Source organism: Penicillium cataractarum, assembly GCF_028827025.1.
Source record: "Penicillium cataractarum strain IBT 29864 chromosome Unknown utg000008l, whole genome shotgun sequence".
Classification (NCBI taxonomy): Eukaryota; Fungi; Ascomycota; class Eurotiomycetes; order Eurotiales; family Aspergillaceae; genus Penicillium; species Penicillium cataractarum.
In genome coordinates this window covers 2,448,855-2,466,787 of record NW_026622744.1, presented here as the reverse complement: position 1 = coordinate 2,466,787, position 17,933 = coordinate 2,448,855, and the positions used below count along the sequence as shown (strand labels likewise).

Below are 17,933 nucleotides of genomic sequence, written 5' to 3'. Positions count from 1 at the left end.
GACGGTGAAGGCGCTTAGTCGAAGAGACCGAAGCCCATGTCCTCGTCGGACTCCTCCTTCTCTGTGTGGGAGTTAGTGATCGGTTCACTCTGCGTACAAGATCCGGCATGTAAAACTCACCCTCCTCCTTCTCCTCAGCGGCGGCCTCAGCGGGGGCAGCGGCACCACCGGTGGCAGCGGGGCCAGCAGCGGCGGCGGGGCCAGCAGAGCCAACGTTGGTCAGGAGGTCCTTGACGTCCTTGCCCTCGAGAGCCTATGATTGGAAAAAGATTGTAAGTCACTGAAGATTTCAAGACTTTCGCGTATATCGATGTGTTTTCGCGTGTCGCGGGGGAATCGAAAGGCAATGGTGGAGATTTCAAGGATTTACCTTGGCGAAGATGGAGGCCCAGATGGGCTCAACCTCCTGGACCTTGGCGGCGGTCAGGAGAGTCTGGATCTTGTCGGCCTATATGAAGATATTCAGTTAGTCACAACTGTTGCGAGTTTTCGATGGTGCGCGTTGTGAAATTCCATAATTTCGGCTATCATAATCCCTCAACGTGCGATTTGAGTTCTCTCTGTGAAGAGAAGAAAACCCGTTGCGCGAGTTGAAATGGCATCCTCCACGAAACTTGAATTCAACAACGGGGAACGAGTGCACGTACGGTGATCTCAATGCCATCATCGGCAAGGATCAGAGCGGCGTAGGAGACAGCGAGCTCGGCGGTAGACATTTTGTCGACGGGGTGGGTGTTGACCGGACTGGGTGTCTTGAAGATGAAGATGGGAAGGGAGAGAAGGAAAGAAGTGTATCGTCAAAGGCCTATCCGAACAGGGTAACCGGGCCCAGCGGTGTGTGGGAAAAAGCCCTCGCTTAGGGCTTTGCCAGATCCGGTTTAGCTCCGAGCCCCTCCCCGTGACTCAAGACCTGCCTTGACGCTAGTCCTCTTCCGGCTAAACCTGTTGATGACATAATCTCGGAGTAATCAGCCCGTATCGCAGAACGATATCAATATCGATCCCGAACTGACATCACAACGTGTGGGGTTCCCTGCAATCCATCATCTTCTGTCTCCTTTCAACCCACAGCTCAACCTCTGATCGCGAACTCAAGTACATAAGATCCCACCAGAATCTATCATTCCAGCTTCCTTTGCGCCTGCCGGCCATGGACTCCCCCGCAGTACCAGTCCCGCTGGATCCGCGGGAGCAGCCCATTCTTGAGCGTTTGCTCCGGACCCGAGATGCGCTTCTTCTCTTGAAACAAGACAAGTCCTCTTACATCAAGTCTCGCGATGTTCTCCCACTGTATGAGGAGGTCGTTGGCGAAGTCGATAAACTCAATGCCGCTCGTAAAGAGCAAAACCAACGCCTGGTACATAACCGATGTAAGTGCCGGAAGTGCCGCGCTTGGATAGGTTAGAATGTCGCTGACTTTACATGGCTTCTCAGTGGACTACGTCCTGGATGATTGCTTCCAGTTGATCTCCTTGCTCTTTTTGACCGTGGGTAGGAACAATGAAGCTCCCGCAGTGTAAGTTGCCGATGTACCCCGCGAACCTCTTTATCTGTACTTACACCTCGTCCAGGTATTCGCTTGCGGCTACAATTCAGGTATTTCATGAAGCCTTAATTCCGACTAGTTCTCGTTTTAACTCTTTGTCCTTTTCTTTAGCGCCTTCTCGATCACCTCGAAGAAGCTGGATTCTACAGCTCCAAAGATTTGAACTCCATCACGAAGACTCTCGAGTCGATGCGAGAGACCCTTGACCGCGGGCGCAACACCTACTCTCCAGCTCTTCTCACTCTCCTCGAAAGCCGAATGGAACAATGCCAACTCTCGTTGGGAAAATTACAAAAGGGACTCGCCGTGCTTGCGCCGGGTCTTGTGCAGACACATGAGACCCTCGTGTCTATCCTGCGATCTACATCTGCTGTCAACACGCGCTCCAAGGTATGTTTGTCTTTGGGCGTATATCTAAAAAAAATACCGATTAACCTCTTTTCTTTCTTTAGTTCTCCGCTACAGAAGTGAACAACCTGCGAGAGCAGCTGAAGAAGATTGAAAATACTCTCAAGGATGGCAAGTTTGTGGACGCCGACGGCAATGTTCAGGCTGGATCCGATGACTTGAAGTCACTCATGGAACGCTGCTGGCGGTGGACCGAAATTGTTCTCGAGCGGTAGGTCCCATGCCTCTCCTGTCATGCATCGACAGGCAACTGATTGGACTGTAGTCAGGGCAAAATCGATGAACGCTTCCAGGAACAGTACGACCGCCTTCTTGAGATTCGCAACCAGCTCGATCGACTCTCTGTTACCCAGGCTTGGTCGCTTCGAGAGACCGATTTGTTCGGATACCAGCGGAAGCTAGATCGAATTGACGAGGCCCGGGTGAATGGCAACTTTGTCGACGCTGTAGGCCAGGCGGCCGACCTCCATGCGCAACGGGTAACTTTTCGCAGTCTTCAGAATCAATGACATCTGCTAACTCTGTATCTCACATAGACATTGCTGTACCTTATCCGACGCAGCTATGCATACATCTACGCACTTTTGATCTCTTCCGAGCCCGTGTCCGAGGCCCTGCTGCCTGTTTACAATCAGCTGCAGACTCTTCGCCGATGCCTGATCGAAGTCAAGGAATCTGGCGGCGTGTCTAACTCGCGCGAGCTGTACCCTTACAGTATGAAGGTATGTTTTACACTTCTTTCATCCTATGCATCTAGTAATTCCCGTACTAACGAGAGTAGCTCAATTCGATTGATAACATGCGGGTCGACGGCAAGTTCTACATTGGACCAGATATCCCAGAGGGTCAGGGCAGTGTCAATTCTCTGCTCGCCGAATGCTACGACCTAGTGTGGGAGCTCCGGGCTGCTGTCGCCGATGAGGAGTCCCAATCTTAGGCTGCTTTTCGTTGTAGAAACAAGCCTTTCCCTTCTATCTGACATGATATCATTCATATTTTCCGTGCAAGGAGGACTTATTATTCATGGAATGCCCTCGAATGCCCTGTGACTTTACGCTTTTTTTACTTAATGAGTTTCTTTTTCAGTTCAGTTCCTGGTTTTTGATGACATGCGGGGCGTTCAATCGGGGCAGTCCTGAGCTCGAATCGGGCAAGGGCATTGGATATGGGTGGAGAGGGTTCTGCTTTGCCAATATTTTTTTTGAATATTGAATCAATTTCTTTCTTTATAACTCGTGTAAATTCTTCTACCTTCGGCCAGAAACTAAGACACTTGCTATAAACGTGTTACAGGGCATGCATACTGGGGTAATGAAAAAGTCTTTGCTATGGACAATAACCTGTATCGCCGAGCTGTCCGTCCCATTCGTAGTGAACAAAGTCTACCAGTCGTCGCAAATTAGTAGGATTAAGCATCTCCCTCGCGGCATCTGCCAACCACGCGATGTGCGTCTCAGGCACTTGTTTATACTTTGGGTACAGAACTTGAAGAAGCTTCCGCTTCATGGTCACACGGGGGCCCAGGCTGCCTAAGGTTCCATAGCTTTGCAATGCGTCAAGAAGCATTTCATAACTCCCATCGCTGGTAGCTTCGTAATGACACACTGCTTCCTTCTTGTTGAGATGAGTCCCCTGAACCAGCTCATAAACCTTATGATGACAAGCCGGGAGACCCCAATTGCACAGACTCATAATGAACAGTGCATTGATCTTCCGGCGCCCAATAAGGTCAGCAGCCCCTTTGACACACTTTGAAATGAGACTATCCAGGTACTTGCAAGCCGAGCCTCGAATGCCACGGAGGATAACATTCTCTCATTGTTTCCGCATCGTATCCCCTCGGAAGTCCAATAGATCATTGATCAAAGTGCAGGTCTCCATCAGCTGCATAAACTCATCCTCGTCGATCGTCTCCCCCGTTGCAAGAGAGGCCCCCACTATTCCCACGGGGAGACCTAGATCAATATGTCGATGCACGCCTAGGCCAGTCATTCGACTGCCGTAAACCCCGCTAGGTCGTCTGGACATGGAGTGATCTCTCCAATAGCTCAGGATGCGGTATTGGACTGTCGCAGCCACGAGGTTGTGAAAGTGCCAGTCACTCAGAAGTCCTGCATAGACACATGTCTTGAGGAATGCCATTGATGCAGCACCGACTTTTTGAAGTGTATCCAGAGTCTTGTCATCTGCAGCCTCGGAATAGTCTCCAATGAGGATATCATTGCCCGAATCGGCAATAGCCCAAAGAATCCCAGGATCGACAAGACTCGCACCACTGGACACGACATAAAAGTGTTTGGCATCGGCACAAAGCCTGATTCGCTCCGTTGTCGGGTAAAGATGATGGTGAATAAAATCGTCCAAGTCACCATCCCGTGCAGGTCGTCTGTCCGGGGCCTTGACTTTAGGTACAGGAGATTTCTCTGTACACGAATACGGCGGGGGCTGTCCATCTGCATGGCACAAGGCAAGCTCTGTCGTTGCGGATGAGAGCTTTTGAGCAGAGAAAAAGGGCTAGTTGTTCCATTCCTCTTCCTTTAGGTTTGCAGCTTTCCCAACGCTGATCATCCGTTCAATTGCCTTGCAGCCACAAGTCTCCAGTGACGAGTGATCAACATTTGAAGGTACTGGATACAAGCCTTCACATGAACATTCAATCCGGGGATTATAACATTCCGATAGAACATCCCATTCATCGGATGACGGGGGCACACTCCCACCTAACGGGATCAGCTTGGCGAGGGCTGCTGTTTTGTAACAAGCAATGATATTTTTGAGCTGATCTCGGTTGATAGAGCTGTTTCATTTCTGTTCTTTCAACCATTGAGGGGAAAATTCAGTGACGACTCGCAGACAATCCTCTGCAGACTGTATACTGGGTTTTGTCGTATTCCACGTCTCAACCCAGGCACAGTAAGCCGGCAACGTTCCGGCGTCGATATCGTGATAGAACATGGTGTTTGATGGGTGGTAATCATGATGACAAGTTTGATATGTAGATATAGCCCCCTACCAAATTCCAAATTGCAAGTCAAAACTAGCGAGCTGAATTGTGCATCGCCGAGATCCATCACAAACCTATCTTGAGTGCTGACCACCAACCGAGTATCCAATCATATTCTCGGGTCCCTCCTTGTACACAAAGCAACCAGCCCACTGGGTCGCCACAGTAGTAAGCTGTGAGCATCTATAAGAACTTTTGCTCAGTATTTACATGGATACCCCCTGATGTATAAAGTGCATACATCGCTTGGACTTACATAATGCGTAAGCCTGTCAGTCATCATATCTGCCAAAACCGGCAGAATCTCGATTTCGGCCATTCTTTGTCCCATATAATCGTTGCATTTCCTATATCCGTTATAGAAATGCGATTTTACCACAGGAAACCAACTAAAAGAGATTTAAATCAATCAACTAATAAGATTACTTAAGCTGAAATTTAAATATAATCTATAATCTCAAGACTAATCGTAAGACCTAGAATCTTATAGTTATAGGCACTTCGTAGCACTTAGGAGTTTTAGGGAAGTCCCCTCTATCGTCCGATGTACTAAACACCAATCTAGATTAACAAGGCTGACCGCAGGTGACACATCGACGGCTAGTCCATATAGGTGCTTTGGCCACCAATACCTTTTGTTGGAAATCTTTCAAAACTCATAGTCAAGTTCTAGTTTTCCAGGCATTTCCTATGTCAAGTATCCTTTCTCGCTTGTCATTTGTGGATAGGGATAAATTTAAGAGAATCACTTCTTGCCCAATTATTTATAGACAGTCTAATGTCTTTTGAATCGCCCATATACATCCTGCAATACTTCAACAGTCATATACATATACAGATTGCCCAAATGTTCGTTCCGAATCGCTTCCCCACAACTTGGGGCGATCCCGGTATCGGCGCAATGCCCGGCCAATGAGCGATCATGCAAATAACCAAAGCCGACCGAGAAAAAAAGCCCTCGGAACTTCCTCAACCTTGCCTTTCTTTCCCCAGTTTCCACCCCCTCCACACTTGAGAATGGTGAGCCAGCTAGTATGGCAGAGGGTTGCCGCCTCTCGCAGGGTAAGTACCAACGCTGCATTGGCTAATTGAGTTACATGGTGTGGGTATAAGACTGACTCCGCAATAGCTGGCCGCACGCCTGTCTCCGCAACGACTCTCCCGTGGCCTGGCCACCGAAGCCGCCTCGTCGCGTATGCCACCCTACCCCAAGATTGTCCGCAATCTCGAGCAGGTTCGCAAGGTTCTGGGCTCTAACCGTGCCCTAACCCTCGCGGAGAAGATCCTGTACGCCCATTTGGACAACCCGGAGGAATCCCTGCTCACCGGTACCAACAATGGTCGTGATATCCGGGGCAAGGCCAACTTGAAGTTGAAGCCCGACCGTGTCGCCATGCAGGATGCTTCGGCCCAGATGGCCCTGCTCCAGTTCATGTCTTGCGGTCTGCCCTCGACTGCCGTCCCCGCCAGTATTCACTGTGACCACATGATTGTTGGTGAGCGCGGTGCCGATACCGATCTGCCGGCTTCGATCCAGGGCAATGCCGAGGTGTTCGACTTCCTGGAGAGTGCTGCCAAGCGCTACGGTATTGAGTTCTGGCCCCCGGGTGCTGGTATCATTCACCAGAGTGTGCTCGAGAACTACGCTGCCCCTGGTCTGATGATGCTTGGTACAGACAGCCACACCCCCAACGGTGGTGGTCTAGGTGCCATTGCCATCGGTGTTGGTGGTGCGGATGCCGTCGATGCTCTCGTCGATGCTCCCTGGGAGCTGAAGGCCCCGAAGATTCTCGGTGTTCGTCTTGAGGGCCAGCTGAGCGGCTGGGCCTCTCCCAAGGACATCATCCTGCACCTGGCTGGCAAGCTGACCGTTCGTGGCGGTACTGGATTCGTGATTGAATACCACGGTCCCGGTGTCGAGACTCTTAGCTGCACTGGTATGGCTACCTGCTGTAACATGGGTGCCGAGGTTGGCGCTACTACCTCCCTCTTCCCCTTCTCGCCTAGCATGGTGCCTTACCTCGAGGCCACTCACCGTGGTCACGTCGCCAAGGCCGCGGCTGAGATTGCTGCTTCTGGCCCTGGTAACCTCCTGCGGGCTGATAGCACTGCCGAGTACGACCAGTTGATTACCATCAACCTATCCGAGCTGGAGCCGCACATTAACGGTCCTTTCACTCCGGATCTCTCGGTTCCTCTGTCTAAGTTCGCCGACACTGTCCGTGAGAAGAAGTGGCCCGAGACCTTCGGTGCCGGTCTCATTGGTAGCTGCACCAACTCCTCGTACGAGGATATGACTCGCGCCGAGGACCTTGTCAAGCAGGCCTCCGCTGCTGGTCTCAAGCCCAAGGCCGACTTCTTCATCACTCCCGGTAGTGAGCAGATTCGCGCGACCCTCGACCGTGACCAGACCCTGAACACCTTCTCCGAGGCCGGCGGTGTCGTTCTGGCCAACGCCTGCGGCCCCTGCATTGGCCAGTGGAAGCGTACCGATGGTGTCCCCAAGGGCGAGAACAACGCCATCTTCACCTCGTACAACCGTAACTTCCCCGGTCGTAACGATGGTAACCGCCAGACCATGAACTTCCTGGCTTCTCCCGAGCTCGTTACCGCGCTCGCCTACTCTGGCAGCACCACCTTCAACCCCATGACCGATTCCCTGACCACCCCCAGCGGCGAGACCTTCAAGTTCCAGCCTCCCAAGGGCTTCGACCTGCCCAGTGCCGGTTTCGAGGAGGGTAACCCCAAGTTCCTCCCCAGCGCTGCCGTCCCCGACGCCTCCCAGGAGGTCATCGTCTCCCCGACCTCCGACCGCTTGGCTCTCCTCGAGCCGTTCGCTCCCTTCCCCAAGGGCGACCTGAGCGGCCTGCAGGTTCTGTACAAGGTCAAGGGCCAGTGCACCACTGACACCATCTCTGCGGCCGGTCCCTGGCTCAAGTACAAGGGTCACTTGCCCAACATCTCGGCTAACACCCTGATCGGTGCCGTCAACGCCGCCACCGGCGAGACCAACGTCGCCTACGACGAGAACGGCAACCAGCACGGTATCCCCGAGCTGGCTGAGCAGTGGAAGGAGCGTGGTATCGAGTGGCTCGTCGTCGCCGAGGACAACTACGGCGAGGGCTCCGCCCGTGAGCACGCTGCTCTGCAGCCCCGCTACCTGGGTGGCCGTGTCATCGTGTCCAAGAGCTTCGCCCGTATCCACGAGACCAACCTGAAGAAGCAAGGTGTCGTCCCATTGACCTTTGCTAACCGCGAGGACTACGACCGCATTGATGCCTGCGATGTCGTCGACACCGTTGGCCTGTACGATGTCCTGCAGGCCGGTGGCCAGGGCGAGATCCAGCTGCGCGTGACCAAGAAGAAGACCGGCGAGTCGTTCATGGTCCCTGTCCAGCACACTCTCAGCAAGGACCAGTCCGCTTTCATTCTGGCTGGTAGTGCGCTGAACCTGTTGGCCAAGAAGGCCAACGCTGGTGCGCAATAGGAGGAATGTATCTTATTTTGAGGACATAAAAGTTCTGTTTCGGTCCGGAGTTGTTGAACCAGGCTGAGGGATGCATTTTTGTTGTCTTCTTTTTGTTTTGTTATGTCTCATCTACTTTTATATACTAGCACAGCCTGCATTCGTGTATTCGGAGACTTAGATTCCGATTTTGCCTTTTTGTGTGGGCTAGATGATATCCAATGTGATTTGTATTCTATTTAATTTTGCCCCTTCTATGATCAATTTTAGTTTGCCATACGATGAATATGTAATTAGATAGTCCATGCTCGAGTCTTCCAGAAATCTGGTTTAGCACAGGGCTGCACGCCCTTTTGTTGTCATCCCGCCCTGGTGGGGAATCAGATAGCCTTGCTACCGTAACCCTCCCAAGGCTGCGGGGGATATCCGGTGTATAAAACTTGCCTACACCCAGTCCACGAATTGTCATCTCTCAAACACACATCCAAAAAACCAAGATGGACACTTCCCTTAAGAAGCCCTGGATCGAAACCCCACTAATTGAATCGGCCACCCTCTCCAAGCAAGCAGGATGGTGCATTTTCCCCCTAGACCCTCACAGCAACAACGTATACCCCAAAGGCTTGGAAGCGATATACTAACCCTCTTCCCTATCAGCCGCATATTCCTCAAACTAGAGCTCCTTCAACCCTCCGGTTCCTTTAAATCGCGGTATGTCATTCACATTCACCACCTTCAATCCAAGGCTCCAACCCCACGCCGCAATATCAAAGCTCAAACAAATACTAACCCCTTCCCAGAGGAACCGGCAACTTAATCCTCTCCGAACTCAAGTCCAAAACCAACAACACCAACACCAAAAAAGTCCACTTCTACAGCTCCTCTGGCGGAAACGCTGGTCTAGCCGCCGTCCACGCAGCCCGCGATCTCGGCTGCGCCTGCACCGTGATCGTCCCGCATAGCACGAAGCCGCTAATGATAGCCAAACTTCGTGATGCCGGTGCCACGGAGGTGATTCAGCATGGGGCGAGTTGGTTCGAGGCAGATACGTTTCTGCGGCGGGAGTTTATTGAGAATCAACATCTGGGAGTGGGAGAGGGGGATAGTGTGAGTGGGACTGTCAATGTTTATGTGCCGCCGTTTGATCATCCGTTGGTTTGGGAGGGTGCTGGGAGTATGGTTGGTGAGATTGCGAGGCAGTTACCGGCCAGGGAGGAGGGTGTTTTTCCGGCGGATGTGATTGTGTGCAGTGTTGGTGGTGGTGGATTGTTTAATGGGGTTGTCGATGGATTGGAAAAGTATATCAAGGCTTCTTCTTCTTCGTCGTCAGGAAAGAGCGTACGCGTTCTCGCTGTGGAAACTCGCGGCGCAGACTCATTGGCGCATTCGCTTCGAGAAGGAAAACTCTCTTCTCTATCTGCCATTGAGTCGCAAGCTACCTCACTAGGTGCACTATGCGTTGCTGAAAAGACTCTTTTCAACGCCGTGTCCCCGCCTAAGGGCATCGATGTCACCAGCGTTGTGGGTTCGGACGCTGATGCTGCGAGGGGTGTGTTGCGGTTAGCGGATGAGACTCGGTTGCAGGTGGAGTTGGCGTGTGGGATTAGCTTGGAGGTTGCTGTTGGAGAAAAGTTGAAGGAAGTGATTCCGGATTTGAAGCCGGAGACGAGGGTTGTGGTTGTTGTTTGTGGAGGGAGTAATATCACAGCTGAGATGATGGCTGAGTATAGAGCGAAGTTGCAGGATGGGTGGGTTTGATAACCTGGATGAGGAGATAGGGCAATGGGATAAGAATAGACTTGTATAGAATGAATGTGGTTCTGATTTGTCGGTCATATTAGGTACCTAAGTCTTATTGCAATGATGTAACAGCACCCCGAGAAGATAGTACCAGTCAGTGAGGGTCGTGGTTCCTTCACTCCCGAAATATATACATCCGCCGAAGCAGAGCCAATACACATACAATTTTCAAGCTTCAAAAATGCAATGGACTTTATTCGTAATCATCATAGCCTCGAAAGAAAACCAAACACTCATAAAAAGGCCAAGTCTAACGTGCAATATTGTATGGTCAGACAAAAAAATACAGACCAACGCTCAAAGACAGCATCTCCCGAAAATCCATCACAACGGCCCCGAGAAACCGATCCCAACCTGCACAGGCATACCACGGCTATAGATAACCAGGATGTCCCTATCCGGTTTATTCGCTATCGCTAGCACTATCATGCACCGACCCATTGCCCTCCTCGTTGTGAATGCCCTCCGCCAGGATATACTCGGCCGAGGCAAGAGTCTGCTTAATGGCGGGCTTATCGAAGACCAAATCAGCCGGTTTTTGCCCGTGCTTGTTGCGCACGCGCGGGTCGCAACCAGCCTCGCACATCATGGCGATCATCTCAGCGCCTAACTCGGCGTCTTTCTCGTTGGCGAAGCGTACGGCGGTGTGGAGGGGGGTGTCCTTGTCGATGCGGGTGAGGGGGTCGCATTCGAAGTATTGAATATCGAAAAGGGCGTCCATAACGTCGTCTATAAGCGAAGGGTATATATGTTAGTCTGTAGCTCATGATTCGCACGGGACGGATCCGCGTGGAGGCTGAGAGGGCTAACGTACAGCTGCCGTAGCTGGCGCAAATGTGCAAAGCGTGGTTTCCCATGGTATCCGTGACCTCGTTGAAGAATTTGGCCACGTCCTCGTTGGACTGGCTTTCCATGTCGTGCAGGACTTGCTCAATTAGGTGTGGTTGGTCGCGGCGGCAGGCTTCCACGACCAGCTCGCGGGGAGAAGCACCCTGAGAATAACGAGACTTATTAGCAGTAGCTCAATCGGGAGATAGTAAAGTGCCAAATTACTCACCTCGTCATCAGCCATTGTGTTCAATCGTCGAAATTCAAGCTTTCTTCGGGGAGATGTAAGGAATTCCGTTGCGCGGAATCAGGGACGAGAACAGTCGGTGACCTGAAACGCAGGCAGCCGTGAGTAGTGAAACAGCGGGAGAATCGGAAACTGGAGTGAATCGCAAGGTCTTGCGGTAGTAGCAGGGGCAGATAGTATGTACACCTCGTAAATAAAAAAAGTCCGAATCAAAACAAGCCAAGCTCTTTGTCAAGACACGAATAGCCAATTCCGGGCGCTGCTTTCCCAGGGACATCCCACATGCCCGGATCATGTGATTTTCCGGACTCCCCGCCGAGTTGTAACTTAGCCGCGCGCCTAGCTCTTCCCGCGCATTGGAGGTTTGCGATACCAATCAGTGAATTTCAAGACGACCGAAAGGGCTGGCATTCTTTTTGCTTCCTGGTTTCGTTACAGGCTTTTGCGCTCATTCAAGCAGATAACTACCGACCGCAACATTGGACCTGGGAAGTTTTCAATATGCCGCTCGTCTGTTCGTGATACCCCCAATCTCCAAATGCGCCGAGTCCGGCTTCAAGCTGGGCCAGCAATGACTATGGAATCTGAACCTGAACTGACATGATCTCTCTCCTCCTGCTCTAGTCTGTCCCAACTGCAGCAATGTGCTGACCATCTCCCGCGCGGATTCAACCACCCAGTACCCGATGGGCGTGAACCGCTTCGAGTGCCGCACCTGTCCTTACGAAGACATCATCGGAGACCGATCCTACTACGAGAAGACTGAGATGAAGCAGAAGGAGGTGGAAGACGTTTTTGGCGGTGCAAACGAGTTTGCCAACGCCGACAGCGTTGGTAGTAAGTTACAGAGAGTCATTCGTCCTGGGATCTTCCTAGGATCATCTCAGGGCCACTGGAAGGGTATGTACAGCTGACAGCTCTTTTTTTTCCTTCTTGCAGCTCAATGTCCGGCGGAGAACTGCAACGGGGACCGTGCATACTTCTTCCAGCTGCAGATTCGTAGCGCCGACGAGCCGATGACTACGTTCTTGAAGGTAGGACTCCCTTACATATGATTTTCGTTTGCATGGCTGACAGGTGGGGGACAGTGTACAAGCTGTGGTGCTCGGTGGAGAGAGAATTGAGGGGCTGGAAGGAGCAGAATGCTGGGACTCGTTTGGGGGAGTCTACGAGTATTTGCATTTTCGTTGCGCCCTCGTGTTTTTGGGGGTTATACATTTCTATGAGTTTATGATTGTGATTATCCTTCTCATCGTGCTTGGACGAGGGATTGGATGTGGAAATACCACGGGCGTCGGGGGTCTGTTTCAGATATCACAAAAAAATGGCGCATGTTGCGACCGGGTTCAGCGAAAAGGGCGTTTGGGACTACAGCCAGCGATTGAGATACCCCTCCATTAGCCAGGCCTATGAAATTCTTTTTACTATCTTTTATCTACCTGCTGTCCGGAGTTCTAATAGTGTATGTATATGTGATCGACGTCAGCGGGAGCCGCGCACAGATCAGCCAAATTTGACTCTGAAAAATTGGGTTGACCACAACCACGGGTACCCACGAGTCATTGACAGTAATACTATAGGATACTATAGTATATAATTATTGCCCTAGGCTGAATGGAGAGCCCGACCGTAGAGGATTCTCTTGTCGGTGTACCCATTTTTACGTAGAGTATCTCTGTTCTCTACTATTTCTAGGCATGTGGCAAAAATGGACTGCACGACATGACTGAAGTCATCATGGTGGGTCCAGGTTGGCGGTGACGGACTGCCCCTCGCCCGCGGGGTTCTTGGGCCCCTCGATAAGCTGGGAAAAAAAAAACTCTGCGTTCATCATTATTCCCACCCAACAAAGAAAAATTCGATTACTCTATAGGTGTAGGTCCAAATAGAACGGTATGAACTCTTGTCAACCAGATCTGTTGTCGGACGAGGGATTGGCCCGAATGCGTTGCTGCCCAGTCGACCAGCCGCCCCCCATAGTAGGGCCAGCACGGGCTAATCAAGTGGGCTAGGAGAGGGCGATTGAAAAAAAAATTCGCATTGAGTGGGGACGCGAAGGAGGGCAGAACCAGGGAAACCGGCGAGGAAGGAGGTACTGGGTACATGTGAAAAGAGTGGAAGAGTCATAGTTATACCAAGTAGAGAGTACTCATCCGGCGGCCGATGAAGATTCTGCTGAGCCCCGCCAGCGGAAGGAGTCGTTTACCCCCACCTGCCCAATGGGCACACGCACTGGACAGAAGGTAGCCAATCAGAGATACGGGAGAATCAGAAAGAGTGGAAACTCGACCAGCGGAAAGGGCTAACCCAAAGCTCGCCTCTGGCCCAGTGCTCGCTTGCCCCTCCATATAAGGATTTCCCCCTCCTCCCCCTCCCACAGATTTTTTTCCTTTCCCCCCCCTCGTCCGCATCAGTACGTATAACTTCCCCTCCCCCTTTCCCCTTCTTCCTTCTTTCCTTTCCTCCTCTAACCTCTCTTCTTTGTTCAGTACCTCTACGCACGCCGTAGTCTCTGAGCAATTTCTTCGGATTCCTCTAGTATCTTACAAAGAACTACAAGAATTCTTTCTTGATCAACCGTCACCATGGGGTACGTCGTCTTTCACTCTCTCTCATTCTCGGGAGCTGGTCGACCTCATCCCACGCGATGAGCCATCGACACTCCCATCAAAACACGAACGGATTACTGACTCTGCACCAACAGTAAGGACGACAGACTCCACATCAACATCGTCGTTATCGGCCACGTCGATTCCGGCAAGTCCACCACCACCGGTAAGCATCCCCTCCATCGACTCCGGGCCTCGTCCATCGAGGTTCCATCCAGAATGAACAAATATACTGATGCCTCTGGACAGGTCACCTGATCTACAAGTGCGGTGGTATCGACTCTCGTACCATCGAGAAGTTCGAGAAGGTACGAAATCACAATTTTCACCCAGCCCCACTTCATGGAGGGGCTGGTCACATTTTACTACACTGGATGCTAACCCCTCCTCACAGGAAGCCGCTGAGCTCGGCAAGGGTTCCTTCAAGTACGCCTGGGTTCTTGACAAGCTGAAGGCTGAGCGTGAGCGTGGTATCACCATCGATATCGCTCTCTGGAAGTTCCAGACCGCCAAGTATGAGGTCACCGTCATTGGTAAGAATCATTCCAACCTCCCGCAAGACCTGAGTCTTTAACTAACATCCCTCCTACAGACGCCCCCGGTCACCGTGACTTCATCAAGAACATGATCACTGGTACCTCCCAGGCTGACTGCGCTATCCTCATCATTGCCTCCGGTACTGGTGAGTTCGAGGCTGGTATCTCCAAGGATGGCCAGACTCGTGAGCACGCTCTGCTCGCTTTCACCCTCGGTGTCCGTCAGCTCATTGTTGCCCTCAACAAGATGGACACCTGCAAGTGGTCCGAGGACCGCTACAACGAGATCGTCAAGGAGACCTCCAACTTCATCAAGAAGGTCGGCTACAACCCCAAGAGCGTTCCCTTCGTCCCCATCTCCGGCTTCAACGGTGACAACATGCTCGAGCCCTCCCCCAACTGCCCCTGGTACAAGGGTTGGGAGAAGGAGACCAAGGCCGGCAAGACCACCGGTAAGACCCTCCTCGAGGCCATCGACGCCATTGAGCCTCCCGTCCGTCCCTCCAACAAGCCCCTGCGTCTGCCCCTCCAGGATGTCTACAAGATCTCCGGTATTGGCACAGTTCCCGTCGGCCGTGTCGAGACTGGTATCATCTCTCCCGGCATGGTTGTCACCTTCGCTCCCGCCAACGTGACCACTGAGGTCAAGTCCGTCGAGATGCACCACCAGCAGCTCAAGGAGGGTGTCCCCGGTGACAACGTCGGCTTCAACGTCAAGAACGTTTCCGTCAAGGAGGTTCGCCGTGGTAACGTCGCTTCCGACTCCAAGAACGACCCCGCCGCTGCTGCCGCTTCCTTCAACGCCCAGGTTATCGTCCTGAACCACCCCGGTCAGGTCGGTGCTGGTTACGCTCCCGTTCTTGACTGCCACACTGCCCACATTGCTTGCAAGTTCTCCGAGCTCCTCGAGAAGATTGACCGCCGTACCGGTAAGTCCGTTGAGGACCACCCCAAGTTCATCAAGTCCGGTGATGCCGCCATCGTCAAGATGATTCCCTCCAAGCCCATGTGTGTTGAGGCTTTCACCGACTACCCCCCTCTCGGCCGTTTCGCCGTCCGTGACATGCGCCAGACCGTTGCCGTCGGTGTCATCAAGTCCGTCGACAAGTCTGCCGGTGGTGCCGGTAAGGTCACCAAGGCCGCCCAGAAGGCTGGCAAGAAATAAATGATTTGCGGATGAACACCAGCGATGCCGTGATGAATTTTTTTTCTTTCAACCAAAAATGCTTTCCGATGGGAATAGGAGCTAGACTTTGCTGTGTAGTCTGAAAAATACTACATACAGATTCGTGACTCATGTCAATATTCTCTTTCCTTGTAGATGTTTCTTTTCGTAGATTGTAGCTGTAGATGATCTATAGATGGACACTTGTCTACCTAATTGTCCACCTCGTAGCCTCTGCCATGTGCCCATCCATGTGCAGAATTTGTCTTGACGGCCCAGGTGGTGATGTTGACTGTGCGGAACACCCCCACTATGGCCTAGTCCCGTGCTTGGCGCTGGGCCCACGATCTACTGTACAATAGACAGCACTATCACTCTATACATTAGTACACCCAATTCATGGATTTCAATAGGAACATTTCAGATATTCTCTTCCGCCAATATTATCCTTTTAAATTACTGATTTCCTCGACGTATTTTGTATACCTTCCATAGCTCACGTATACCCCGTGGCATTGACCACCCTCCCGTTTCAATGCCACGGGTAAAGTTCATTTTGCTTGCTTCATATTGAATATTACGATAAAAAATGCTGCCACGAACCAATTTACATACTATGAATATAATATTAATGTACTGCTTCGTAATTGCGGGGTTGAAGAGAACCTTATAATGAGAAGATCGTGATAGACTTGAACGTGGAGGTCACCATACATCCACTGCCTGGCACTGCTCGAACCACGAGTATCATACTGATATATGGACCCTATCTTAGAATGAGACACCAACAATAGTGGGCTACGAAGGAAGTAACGGTTGTCTTTGCTTTTCTCCCGTCCTCCTTTGTCGGAACTAGAGTACATTATGTATGCATTTGACAAGGCTTGTTTTCATTCTACTTTCACTATCATCCAGCCCACGACATGCGCCACAGGTCTATCCCGAGTCCACTATCTATCGCTGTCAAATACGCAGTCTGTGGAATGTAGAGGTTAGGGTACATGATGTACAGTACGGCGTCGGCTGCACTCTCTAATGTACGGAGTAAGGGAGAACGTGTGTCTTAGACGCAAGTCAGTGCGGAGTATGGAGTATAGCTGTCAAATGCGTGTAGATTATACTACTTTGCATCTTTTGGGAAACTAAAGTCAAGTAATATCATGCACGGTAAGTAACTGTCGGACAATAGTGGGAGGTCCAGATCTCGATCCCTTTCCCAAAGGAGGGTAATATTGATATTTCTGTGTAGCCAATATTGCAATAATCAATGCTCACTCTTCTCAGCTCGAGATCTCTAGCGAGTACCTATCTACTCCGCATATGCGAGCACCGAGATTGACCTATGTGAAGATGTAGCATAAATAGAGCTTCATCTAGCCTAGTTCGCACCTAAAAAGCAGAACATCTCTATCCTCTATCAATCTACCGCCTCCATCCATTGACAATGTTGTTCTTCACAACTCTCCTCTTCGCCGCTAGTACCTTCGCCGCACTTCAACCCGGAACTCCCTGCGGAACGAATCTCCAATGTTCTAAAAACTGCCTCGACGGCGAATACATCTCCACGGCTGCCGATGGATTCGTCCGCAACCCAGCGGCCACGGATAACAACGTTTACGTCTATGGAGCCTGCAATAGTGTTGAAGAAGCTGAAGATTTCTGCAATAAACAAAAGGGAACTATATGTGCCAATAGTGACCAATGCCTCATCACGACTACCAAAACCCAGGAAGGCAACGCGTACGAGTCCTTTGTCGGTTGTGGGGCTACACCCACCTCGACGAGCCAATACCCTGACTGCTGAGAACGATAGGTAAATTTTCACTAAGTAGCTTCATCCCCGTGGTGAAATTTTGTTGTATTGACTTGTCATGAATCTGTAGGACTTCCCGTCGCGGTCTATCAGCGAAAAAAACAGCCAGCTTTACTCCTTTGCCCAATTACTTGGAGTTGAACAGTCCCTTGATCTTTTGAGTTATGAGTATGGTTATAAATCCTGGGATCAAAAGGACTCCTTTCCGATATGATTGCAATATGTTTCGGTTTACACCGCAGGGATACGTGTAATATTCCTTCTGGTCCGCTATCCTGGTCATAAGTTCTGTATATTATCACCGTTCAAGCCATGAGAGCTTCATGCAAATTTCTTCTATCTACCAGATGATAGCATGAGTTGAGCTAGCCATTCCCTCCTTTTAAGAAAAGTGTGACCAGAACCTCTGATCTCATAGGATGTCGGGGGCTTTGAAGCATTGGATAGTATTCAAGGGTATCACATACTCCCCCTGGAGCGCATGTACTATGTATGGACCGTAGAAGCTAGT

General features: G+C 51.2%; 10 protein-coding genes across 10 annotated transcripts; 6 read left to right on the top strand and 4 right to left on the bottom strand.

Annotated features, from left to right (window-relative positions):
• Positions 1-14: 14 nt before the first annotated feature.
• On the bottom strand, positions 15-716 carry rpp1 (ribosomal protein P1; the record flags this gene model as incomplete). The annotated part of the gene is made up of 4 exons (XM_056702953.1): positions 15-61; positions 121-253; positions 371-448; positions 648-716. The coding sequence occupies 4 exons, from the start codon at positions 714-716 to the stop codon at positions 15-17; spliced, it is 327 nt and encodes a 108-aa protein (XP_056551953.1).
• A 434-nt stretch (positions 717-1,150) lies between these two features.
• Positions 1,151-2,891, top strand: N7496_010039 (uncharacterized protein; the record flags this gene model as incomplete). Its single annotated transcript, XM_056702952.1, has 8 exons — positions 1,151-1,370; positions 1,435-1,516; positions 1,572-1,596; positions 1,658-1,936; positions 1,999-2,165; positions 2,220-2,433; positions 2,491-2,676; positions 2,736-2,891. The coding sequence occupies 8 exons, from the start codon at positions 1,151-1,153 to the stop codon at positions 2,889-2,891; spliced, it is 1,329 nt and encodes a 442-aa protein (XP_056551952.1).
• Positions 2,892-3,280: 389 nt separating this feature from the next.
• On the bottom strand, positions 3,281-3,646 carry N7496_010038 (uncharacterized protein; the record flags this gene model as incomplete). Its single annotated transcript, XM_056702951.1, has 1 exon — positions 3,281-3,646. The coding sequence occupies one exon, from the start codon at positions 3,644-3,646 to the stop codon at positions 3,281-3,283; it is 366 nt and encodes a 121-aa protein (XP_056551951.1).
• A 123-nt stretch (positions 3,647-3,769) lies between these two features.
• N7496_010037 (uncharacterized protein) lies at positions 3,770-4,909 on the bottom strand (the record flags this gene model as incomplete). Its single annotated transcript, XM_056702950.1, has 2 exons — positions 3,770-4,407; positions 4,831-4,909. The coding sequence occupies 2 exons, from the start codon at positions 4,907-4,909 to the stop codon at positions 3,770-3,772; spliced, it is 717 nt and encodes a 238-aa protein (XP_056551950.1).
• A 1,066-nt stretch (positions 4,910-5,975) lies between these two features.
• Positions 5,976-8,445, top strand: N7496_010036 (aconitate hydratase ACO2; the record flags this gene model as incomplete). Its single annotated transcript, XM_056702949.1, has 2 exons — positions 5,976-6,020; positions 6,088-8,445. 2 exons carry the CDS (start codon positions 5,976-5,978, stop codon positions 8,443-8,445), a joined length of 2,403 nt encoding a protein of 800 aa, XP_056551949.1.
• A 476-nt stretch (positions 8,446-8,921) lies between these two features.
• On the top strand, positions 8,922-10,182 carry N7496_010035 (putative L-serine dehydratase; the record flags this gene model as incomplete). The annotated part of the gene is made up of 3 exons (XM_056702948.1): positions 8,922-8,998; positions 9,046-9,135; positions 9,225-10,182. 3 exons carry the CDS (start codon positions 8,922-8,924, stop codon positions 10,180-10,182), a joined length of 1,125 nt encoding a protein of 374 aa, XP_056551948.1.
• Positions 10,183-10,627: 445 nt separating this feature from the next.
• Positions 10,628-11,296, bottom strand: N7496_010034 (ankyrin repeat-containing protein ANK1; the record flags this gene model as incomplete). The annotated part of the gene is made up of 3 exons (XM_056702947.1): positions 10,628-10,953; positions 11,039-11,216; positions 11,282-11,296. 3 exons carry the CDS (start codon positions 11,294-11,296, stop codon positions 10,628-10,630), a joined length of 519 nt encoding a protein of 172 aa, XP_056551947.1.
• A 504-nt stretch (positions 11,297-11,800) lies between these two features.
• N7496_010033 (DNA-directed RNA polymerase III core subunit RPC11) lies at positions 11,801-12,423 on the top strand (the record flags this gene model as incomplete). The annotated part of the gene is made up of 4 exons (XM_056702946.1): positions 11,801-11,813; positions 11,924-12,136; positions 12,239-12,333; positions 12,388-12,423. 4 exons carry the CDS (start codon positions 11,801-11,803, stop codon positions 12,421-12,423), a joined length of 357 nt encoding a protein of 118 aa, XP_056551946.1.
• A 1,461-nt stretch (positions 12,424-13,884) lies between these two features.
• On the top strand, positions 13,885-15,609 carry N7496_010032 (elongation factor 1-alpha; the record flags this gene model as incomplete). Its single annotated transcript, XM_056702945.1, has 5 exons — positions 13,885-13,889; positions 14,004-14,074; positions 14,158-14,216; positions 14,303-14,441; positions 14,501-15,609. 5 exons carry the CDS (start codon positions 13,885-13,887, stop codon positions 15,607-15,609), a joined length of 1,383 nt encoding a protein of 460 aa, XP_056551945.1.
• Positions 15,610-17,053: 1,444 nt separating this feature from the next.
• N7496_010031 (uncharacterized protein) lies at positions 17,054-17,413 on the top strand (the record flags this gene model as incomplete). Its single annotated transcript, XM_056702944.1, has 1 exon — positions 17,054-17,413. The coding sequence occupies one exon, from the start codon at positions 17,054-17,056 to the stop codon at positions 17,411-17,413; it is 360 nt and encodes a 119-aa protein (XP_056551944.1).
• Positions 17,414-17,933: the final 520 nt, after the last annotated feature.